This window comes from Cebus imitator, unplaced genomic scaffold (genome assembly GCF_001604975.1).
Source record: "Cebus imitator isolate Cc_AM_T3 unplaced genomic scaffold, Cebus_imitator-1.0 Scaffold93, whole genome shotgun sequence".
Classification (NCBI taxonomy): Eukaryota; Metazoa; Chordata; class Mammalia; order Primates; family Cebidae; genus Cebus; species Cebus imitator.
Genome location: NW_016107408.1, coordinates 5,858,281 through 5,868,202, shown reverse-complemented (window position 1 = coordinate 5,868,202; position 9,922 = coordinate 5,858,281). Strand labels below are relative to the sequence as shown.

General features: G+C 58.3%; 1 protein-coding gene across 5 annotated transcripts in view; it reads right to left on the bottom strand.

The window, feature by feature from the left end:
- ITGB4 (integrin subunit beta 4) overlaps nt 1-8,331 on the bottom strand; it is a 37,691-nt gene extending 29,360 nt beyond the window's left edge. For 4 of the 5 annotated variants that reach the window (XM_017535769.2, XM_017535770.2, XM_017535771.2 and 1 more), the window contains exons 1-7: nt 8,118-8,331; nt 4,978-5,066; nt 2,762-2,844; nt 2,534-2,635; nt 2,192-2,396; nt 1,551-1,647; nt 681-852 (exon numbers count right to left, since the gene is read on the bottom strand). In XM_017535769.2, the coding sequence (XP_017391258.1) occupies nt 681-852; nt 1,551-1,647; nt 2,192-2,396; nt 2,534-2,635; nt 2,762-2,844; nt 4,978-5,056 (738 nt within the window). In that variant the 5' untranslated portion in view covers nt 5,057-5,066; nt 8,118-8,331. Of the gene's footprint in view, nt 1-680; nt 853-1,550; nt 1,648-2,191; nt 2,397-2,533; nt 2,636-2,761; nt 2,845-4,977; nt 5,067-7,829; nt 8,005-8,117 lie in introns of all 5 variants that reach the window. The other variant, XM_037741052.1, reaches the window with a different exon arrangement.
- Between the last annotated feature and the right edge of the window lie 1,591 nt (nt 8,332-9,922).

The window sequence follows — 9,922 nt, the reverse complement described above, 5'->3', positions numbered from 1 at the left end:
TTTTTTTGAGATGGACTCTCGCTCTGTCATCCAGCCGGGAGGGCAGTGGTGCGATCTTGGCTTACTGCAACCTCTGCCTCCTGGGTTGAAGCGATTCTCCTGCCTTAGACTCCTGCGTAGCTGGGATTACAGGCACACGCCACCATGCCTGGCAAATTTTTGTATTTTTAGTAGAGACAGGGTATCACCATGTTGGCCAGGCTGGTCTCGAACCCATGATCTCGTGATCCACCCTCCTTGGCCTCCCAAAGTACTGGGATTACAGGTATAAGCCATTGTACCCAGCCATGGGTGTATTTTCAAAATGAACAAATGGATGTACATATCAAAGGAACTGGCTTCTTCGGATACCCAGAACAGCTGGAGACTGGGCAGCTGGTGGGGCAGGGTACTAAAGATTCCAGAACCCTGAAGCCTAGGTCTGCCTTGCAGGCTGATACAAAACCAGGCTGTGACTGCTCAGGCCAGGGGACTGTGGCTCCCAGCACATCTGAACCCAGATTATAACTGAGGACCACTCACAGAGTCTGAGCTTGTCTTAGGGCAAAGGGGTGGCAGCTCCCGGGCTTCCCCTCAGGGCCTGTGAGCCTGGCACCAGAGCAGGCCAGGGGGCAGCTCAGGGCCTTGCCCAGAAGCGCTCACCCCTGGCCTGGGCTGGCAGCGCCCTTCCCGGTGCCCACCGTGCACACGGCTGTCTGCAGGATGGCATCGAAGCCGCCCTCAGGAGCGTCCAGATTGCCCGAGATCCGCTCTCCCTGTAGTTTATTCCGGAACTCATCCACATCTTCTGTAAGGCTGATGACGTTCTTGAAGGAGAATGGGGGGTCGCTGTTGGGCCACGGCTCCTTCAGCCTGGACAGAGGTGGGAGGAAGAGAGAGCATCAGAGGGGATGACACCGTGAACCCCAGTGCCCCTGGCTTGTTTCAACTAGGAGATTTTTTTTTTTTTGAGACTGAGTCTTGCTCTATTGCCCAGGCTGGAGTGCAGTGGTGCCATCTCGGCTCACAGCAACCTCTGCCACCCGGGTTCAAGTGATTCTCCTGCCTCAGCCTCCCAAGTAGCTGGGATTACAGGCGTCCACCACCATGCCCAGCTCATTTTTGTATTTGTATTTATTTATTTTATTTTATTTTATTAATTTTTGTTGTTTTGTTTTTTATTTTTATTTTTTTATGAGACCGAGTTTCGCTCTTGTTGCCCAGGCTGGAGTGCAATGGCTCGATCTCGGCTCACTGCAACCTCCACTTCCTGGGTTCAAGTGATTCTCCTGCCACAGCCTCCCAAGTAGCTGGGATTACAGGCGCCTGCCACCATGCTTGGCTAATTTTTGTAGATTTTAGTAGAGACAGGCTTTCGCCATGTTGGCCAGACTGGTCTTGAACTCCTGAGCTCAGATGATCCACTCGCCTTGGACTCCCAAAGTGCTGGGATTACGGACATGAGATACCCTGCCCAGCAGTAGAAGAATTTTAAGACTGTGGGTGAGAGAGGAGCGGGGGTCACATGACCCAGACCCCTGCCTACCCGAGGGGCCCACACAGTCACTCACTTCTCAGGCCTCATGTCCGTCTGTGGGACGCTGACTTTGTCCACAAACTTGCCAAATCCAATAGTGTAGTCGCTGGTGAGCTGGCTCAGGACCTGAGCTGGGGCCAACAAGACAGAGAGGGGATAGCTGAGCCCTGATGCCCCCATGCCCCGATGCTCCCCATAAATGCATAAACACGGCTCCCCATGAAGGGCTGACTCAGAAAGGAGGAAGAGGGAGGTTAACACATTGCATGCTGGACAAAGTTCATGCTCACAACATCGCCTATTCCTATTTATGGATGAGGGGAACGGGACTGGGGGGCTGGCGTTATGCATACAGCAAGGGCAGGGTGGCTGGGAAGGCACCCCAGCTCTGTCTGAAGAGCAGAATCTTCCCCACAGCCTCATGGCTGGGGGTGCCCTTTGTCAAGGCCAGATGGCTCCACTGCCTGCCTGCCCTGGGCCTTCTCTGAAGTCCCAGTGGTGAGCAGGGTCTGGCTGGGATTCTTCCCTTGAGAATGGAAGGGAAGGTTTTTGGGGGCTCAAACGTCCTGTGTTTCCTTCTGAGTGGGTGCAGCTGTCCTGAGTCCTGGCCTCCCAAGCAGACACCCGCCCTGTTCCCCTCCTACCCTGCTGTCCTCCACTCTGGCCCAGCCATACCCAGGTTCTGCCCCATCTTCTTGAGGTTGTCCAGATCATCAGACATGGAGTTGGAGAAGTCCATGAGGATGTACAGGTCCACGGGGCTCTCCAGGGGCTCGAACACCTCCAGCTCAAAGTGCTGCTCCTCACCGGGCCGCAGCCGGACCCGCAGGCCCTGCGGGGACATCTGGCTGCGATGCAGGGTGGTGTCGATCTGGGTCTCCTGCAGCCAGCAGAAGGGGACAGCTGGCTGGAGGGTCACTCCAGAGGCCCGATGGGAGCCCAGCCCGGCCAAGGGGCCCAGTGCACCCCCATAAACAGCCAGGTTGAGCATGGTGAGCCCCTGGCCCCCTCAGGCACCTCTGTGATCTGGAAGCTGCTCTCCATGACCATGATACTCTCCAGCCGGCAGCCTGCGGCCAGCAGCTCCGCCCGGGTGTTGCAGCGCCGGTCCCTGAACATCTGGCCAGAAGGACAGGGGGTCAGCGGGGGCAGCATCCATCCCCTGGCTGCCCCGATACCAGATTCATCCACCAGCGAGTCCCGACCCTTGCCTTTTCCACACCCTCCCCTGGGCCAGGTCCTCACTTCGTCTGTGCAGTAGGCGCAGTCCTTGTCCACACGAATGCACTCGGTGCAGCTCTTCACCGGGGCCTTCTTGCAGCGGTTTGCTGGGGGGGCAGAGGTGGGCACGTGATGGGGGGGCGCTCAGCAAAGGCAAGCCCTTTCCCGCCTGCACCTTCACCTGCAGAGGTGAGGATTCCCTCCCTATGTTATTTATGTATTTATTTTGGTTTGCTGCTGTTGTTGTTGTTGTATTTTTATTTTATTTTACTTTATTTTTGAGATGGAGTCTTGCTCTGTTGCCCAGGCGGGAGTGCAGTGGTGCGATCTCGGCTCACTGCAACCTCCACCTCCCAGGTTCGAGTGATTCTCCTGCCTCTGCCTCCTGAGTAGCTGGGATTATAGATGTGCACCACCATGCCCGGCTAACTTTTGTATTTTTAGTGGAGTCGGGGTTTCACCATATTGGCCAGGCCAGTCTTGAACTCCTGACCACAAGTGATCTGCCCGCATCAGCCTCCCAAAGTGCTGGGATTACAGGCGTGATCCACCGCGCCCAGCCTGTATTTTAATTTTATTTAGTTTTGAGATATGGTCTTGCTGTGTCGCCCAGGCTGGAGTGGGGTGGCATGATTATAGCTCATTGCAGTCTCAACATCCTGGGCTCAGGCAATCCTCCCACCTCAGCCTCCCAAGTAGCCCAGCTAATTTTAAAGCCTCAGATCCGGCAGGCTTTCCTCAGCCTTCCCTGTTACCTTTGATGAGCTGCACCTAGCACCAGGCCCTTTTCAGGTCCTTCCTCCATCACAGCTCATGCCTCACAGCGAGACCACTGCCACATGGCCTGTCTGTGCTCTGAGCCTCCTCCAAGGTGAAGGGAACAATGTCTTATATACCATGGTAGCCCCAGTACCCAGCATACCCAGCACTTAGTAGGTCCTCAGTAACGAATGAGGCAAAACTCTAGATTTCCCCTAGAGGTTATAGGGATTCCCCTTGGTTCTGCTCAGTTAAAAATCACAGGGAGGACCTACTATGTGCACCTAGTATCCACAGTAAGTGGCCTCCTGGGCTTCAGGCAATGGTGTGCTAGTCGTATTTAACAGTGGCTCTGGTGGCCAGTGCCATGGCTCACACTTGGGAGTCTGAGGTGGGAGGATTGCTTAAGCCCAGGAGTTTGAGACCAGCCTGGGTAACATAGTAAGACTCTGTCCCTACAAAATAATTTTTTTTTTTTGGGGGGACGAAGTCTCACTCTGTTGCCCAGGCTGGAGTGCAGTGGCATGATCTCAGCTCACTGTAACCTTGAGGTTCCAGCGATTCTCCTGCCTCAGCCTCTTGTGTAGCTGGGATTACAGGCACCCGCCACCACGCCCAGCTAATATTTTGTATTTTTAGTAGAGAAGGGGTTTCACCATGTTACCCAGGATGGTCTTGATCTCCTGACCTTGTGATCCACCCACCTCAGCCTCCCAAAGCGCTGGGATTACAGGCGTGAGCCACCGTGCCCAGCCAATACAATTGTAAAAAATTAGCCAGGCATAGTGGTGCATGCTTGTGGCCTTAGCAGCTCGGGAGAGTGAGGTGGGAGGATTGCCTGAGCCTGGGAAGTCCAGGCTGCAGTGAGCCATGACGGTAGCACTGTGCCCCGCCTGCACGACAGAGCAAGAGCATGTTTCTATATAGATATTGAATTAAATAAGTACACAAAGAACAATGGCCCTGGTCTCTGGTGGGTGGGGGACCTTGATGTGTAGTGTTTGCCAATTTCTGTGGTGTAAACATTTCCATCATTTGGTCTATTTCAAGCCAGCAGCAGGACCCCCACTGACAGGCAAAATTCAAGTGGTAGGAGCTGGCCCCAGTAATTTGTCTAGTGACACTCAGAGAGCAGGAGACATGTCAGCAGTCTCTCTCTTCTCCAAATTCCTATAACCCTCTTGACTCCACCTCTGAGGCCTCAGTGCATCCTCTAGCGCCTCAGTTCTGGGTGGGCGTCTCCTCTCTCCTTTAGACACAGCCTCTTTCCCTCCTATTCTCAGGCCCCGTGGCCAGGACTCAAGATTCTCTGGGCTGCAGAGCTTAGAGCCTCAGGTGTTCCAGCCCTGGAGGTGGGCAGTGGTCAGCTGCTGAATGGCCAAGAGTGTTTAGGTGAGACCCCGTGAGACCTGCATGCAAGGGCAATGTCTGCCCAAGGTGTGCCCCTGCCAGGAGGAGGGTTCAGGGCAGTGTGGACTCACCCAAGGCCCCAGGGAGGCTGGCGCTGATCAAGGCTGCCAGTAGCAGCCTGGCCCATGGGCTGGGGCATGGCCCTGCCATCCTCTTCCTCCTGCAGAACAGCAACAATTGACACATGAGGCCTCAGCAGCCATGGCCGGTGCCATCAGCTGCCTCCCACTGCACAGCTGTGGAAACTGAGGCTCTGAGAGCATCAGTGATGTGACCAAGGGCACCCAGATGTGAGAGGTAGGGCCCTGGGCCTCTGACTCCTGCTTTTTCTGCTGCTCTGTTCTGTGCCCTCCCTGCACTGGCTGGATGCCCTGCAGGCCTGTGCCCTGCCCAGGGGGGCCCTGTCCAGCCTTCAAGGACTCTGGTTTGCAAGCCTGTCCCAGTGCCAGGCCTCTCGGCGCTGGGATCCCTGAGGACAGAGCTGGGTTTATTCTTTGCCTTTCAGCCCCCAGTGGGCCTGGGTCAGGCTTGGCCATGATGGGGTCAACCAATGAGGTGGCCCTCCTAAGAAGGGGCCACGGCTCTGCCTCCTGTTCCCTCTGTTCTGGCTGACTTACCCTTTGGTGAGGGTGGCACAGACGGGAAGAGAGGGGCCCCTCCCAATATCTGGGGCAGGGGGCCACACAGTGGCTTGCTGCACGGGGCTGTGTTTGGCAGTGACTGCCCCGCCCATCAGGGTGGGGTCTGAATCCTCTGCCCTACCCTGTACCTCTGCCTACACCAGAATTAGGTTTTCGGGGACCCCGAGCCGTTCACCCTTTCACAAGTTAGCCCAGAGTGAGACCCGCGCACACACACTTCGGCTCTCTGCCCAGACGTCCCCAGCGGCTGTGGGTTCACTATTAAACCATCCTAAGTCCTCAGCAGCCTTCAGGGCAGGCCTGGGCATCCCTGAGGTCCTCTGAGAGATGCACACCCTGAAGGCCTGGGCAAGAAAAGTGGCTGGCAGCAGAATCACCTGGGCCTTCAGGGCCGCGGCAAAGGTGAGCACCGCGTCTTTCTCTAGGGCCAGGTCTCCCAGAGGCCCAGGCCTCCGCCATGCCCACTGGCCCTCCCACCTTGAATCCTTCCTCAGCCCAGCTTGTGGGGCAGCGGCGGCCCCAGGGTCTGGGGGCTGAGGTCCCTGAGGTGCTGGAGAAGCCCTTCTCAGGCCAAGGGCAGGAAGGCATTGCCTGCATGTAAGGCATGCAGGCTGGAAGAGGCCACAGCAGCGCCAACACATGCAGGGCAGACGAGATCAGAAGGCAGCCCTGAGCCAGCAGGGAAGGGTGGGGACCGGGGGTTCCTAGAGGGAAATGACTTCCCTGCAGCCTCGGGGCGTAGCTGCCACACCCACGTGCTACACAATGCACACTGCAGGCTCAGGCCTCGCAGGCATCATTACACAGGCAGGTACAGGCCTGGAGAGCCAGCCCAGCTCTTCCTCCCACTCCCTGCGGCCACAGCCCTGCAGGCAATGCTGATTTCACCACCGTGCCTGCCACATGCACCCCAGGCTTCATGGAGGTGATTGCTCAGCAAAGGAGCCCAGCAGGGAGAAGCCTGCGTTATACCGGTTTCCCAGATGAGGGGCCGGGCACAGAGGCTGTGGGGCTTCCCCATCTTGTGGCCAGCACTGGGACGCCAGGACCAGACCCCGATCTGCAGACCCTGCCTTTAACCTCCATGGCAGCCTCCATGCGGAGGCTACAAAATGGCAGTTAGAGGGCTGGTGACTGAACTTGTTTCAAAAGTTTTAAAAGTAGGAGCCAATGTTAGAAGCAATGAGATTTCACATAAAAGGAATTGGTGTTTATCATCAGATGTGTCATGATAGGCTTGGCCCAGCGCTCAGGACACCCACTCTCCAGGCAGCCCGGGCCTCACCAGGCTGTCCTGACTGTATGTACCAGCCGGTCACGGGAGTGTGTGGCTGCTGCCCTGAATGCCATCACACTGCAGCACAGGCAGCTTGCCCACACAGGGACACACACACACACACACACGCGCGCGCACACACACACACAGGCCATGCCCACCTGCCATCAGATTCAGAGCTCCCTGGCCCCCATCCCAACCCCTGGGGACAACTCTGGGCACATCTGCTCCTGCCCACCACCCCCTCCTGCTGTCACATCTCCTTCCTTCACCCTCAGGGGCAGCTGCCCAGAAGCCTGGAGACCCCAGGCCCTTGGCTGCTCTGTCATCTCCTAGAAATCAGGGCCGAGAAGACAGACATGCCTCCCTTGCTGTTCCTCCTGCTGTCCTCCCCTTGGCCCCCAGGATGGAGACTCCAATCCTTCACTGCCAGCTCTGTTGGGGACAGCAACAATCATGCCACTTGTGCCCGGTCCTTGTCCTCAGGGTGTGGCAAGGCCATGGGGGAGGAGGAGGAACTCTGTCCCTAACCCCTGGGAGTCACCAGGAGCCCCAGAGCCCCAGTCCCAGCCAGAGGCCACCCCCAGGGCCGTGGCGTGGGAAAGAGGGCCGGTGCTACAGGGGGTGGCAGCGTTGGGCACAGCCCCCGGGGCTGTTGGGTGAGGCCAGTAGAGCTTCCTGAAGGAAGGCTCCTGGGGCTGACTTTGGGAGGAGGGCAGGCCTGTCCTTGGCCAAGAGAAAAGGAAAATCAGGGACTCCCCAGCACCAGATGGACTATGGCACTGCACACAGCTGGCCTTGCCTGGAGCGGGGAGGGCGTCTGCCTCTCTACTTTTAAAAGTAGGAGCCAGTGTTAGAAACAACGAAATTTCACATAAAATCAGGAATGTGGGTTTATCATCAGATGCGCCATGATGGGCTGGGCCCAGCGCTCAGAGTGGCTTCTCCTCCACCTTCTTTGCAAACCCTAGAGAGGCCCAACCCCACAGGCCTGCCAGGCACCGTCCTCTGCCTACTGCTCCCGCAGGCGCACCCAAGGCGCTCCTTTGACCTGGAGGTCTGATGGGCACCACGCTGCTCCAGCTGCCCTGTCCCTCGGCTCCCAGCTGCCCCCGGTGCACTCCGGCGAGGCTGGGCACCTGTCCTGGGCAGTGTTGACGGAGGGACCCGGGCCTGCCAGCCTTCAGGGAGGGGAAGGGGAGACTAAAGCCACTGGCCCCGCCCGACCAGCTCCCCTGCGCTGCTGCCCTGCTGGGGCGGGCACTCACCCGCTCCCGGCCAGCCCTGGACCTACCTCGGCGCGGAATTATGTCTTTCGCGGCTGCCGCTAGGCGATGGGGCTACAGCGCGCGGACTAGCCGGGACGCTCCGAGAGCCAGCGCGGGCGGGGACGGGGCGGGCAGCGCTTTATGGGGCTGGCGCGCAGGTAGGAAGGAGGCGCTGGTGAGTCAGGCGGGCCGCATTCCTTCGCGCTGCGCGCACCTGTCGGGGCAGGAGCTGGGTGCCGCCACCGCGGCCGCCGCCGGGTCCGCCCCCCGGAAAGGGCTGCGGCTCCCGCGGCGCCAGCCCAGCGCCCCGATCGGCCAGCGGCGGGGGCCGGGGGAGGAGCCACCGCTCTCCCTCTCCCTCCGGTCCGGCCCCGGGCGCGGGGCCTCCCCACCCCTCCAGGCTCCGGGCTCCAGGCTCGGTGCGCGGGCTGCCCCGGGCTGGAGGCGGACCCTTAGCCCCCCGCCCGCACGGGAGCCCTCCCTGCTCCGACTCTGGGCGGCGAGCTACCGCCGGGCTGTGCTGCTGCTGCCCCGACGGCCGTCAGCCGCGCGCCCCCTCCTTGCTCCCCGTGCCAGCGCGAGGCGTGGGCCCAGGGAGTGCCCGGGCCGGGTCGGGAGGCCAGGCTCCTTATCCCAGTTCTGCTCTGCAGTTCACAGGGTCCTCTCAGCCTCCTACCCACTAACCTCATGCTGTGTCCAAAGGGAGATCCGAGCGAGGGTCGGGTCCTCAGTGTGCACTTGAACAAGCTACTTAAACCTCCTTAAAACGTGAACAATGATACCCTGGAGGGGCCAGGGCCGACCTGGCATGGATTGGCACTCAATGCCCTGTTACAGTTGCTCTTGACAAGCCGGTTACAGAGCTGCCGTCTCTCAAGTGCCACTGGTTACCACGGGTGTTCAAGTCAGACCTCTTAATGAGCTCCATCACCCCAACGAGCTACATTTTTTTTTTTCTTTCTTTCTTTCTTTCTTTTTTTGAGACAGAGTCTCTCTGCGTGGCTCAGGCTGGAGTGCAGTGGTACAATCTCGGCTCACTGCAACCTCTGTCTGCCTCCCAGGTTCAAGCAATTCTTCGTCCTCAGTCTCCCGAGTAGCAGGGATTACAGGAACCCACCACTACATTTGGCTAATTTTTGTATTTTTTAGTAGAGACGGGGTTACGCCATGTTGGCTAGGCTGGTCTCTAACTTCTGACCTCAGGCGATCCACCCACCTTGGCCCCCCAAGGTGCTGGGATTACAGGCGTGAGCCACCGCACCAGTTCAGGGCTCCATTTTTCTCTAGCCTCACCAGCCAGCAGTGGCAGACACCACCAGACTGCTGGCAAAGCCCTGCCCCAACCATGTGGGTTCAAGCTACCCTGCCTTTGAAACAGGCTGGTCCCTTCCCATGTTGCTGAGCCCAGAGTATTCTTCTTGTCCTTGAAGACGTTGCACCAACCACGAGCTACAGAGCCTCCCTTGACCTCTCCACACCCCAAGTTGGGTTATGTGTCCCCATAACCCTCGCGCCATGGTTTTTTCATGGCATTTGCCACATTGGTTTGAAATGATGTTGGCCAGGCGCGGTGGCTCATGCCTGGAATCCCAGCACTTTGGGAGGCTGAGGGGGATGGATCACCTGAGGTCGGGAGTTCGAGACCAGCCTGACCAACATGGAGAAACCCTGTCTCTACTAAAAATACAAAATTAGCCAGGCATGGTGGTGCATACCTGTAATCCCATCTACTCGGGAGGCTGAGGCAGGAGAATTGCTTGAACCCAGGAGGTGGAGGTTGCAGTGAGCCAAGATAGCACCACTGCACTCCAGCCTGGGCAACAAGAGCGAA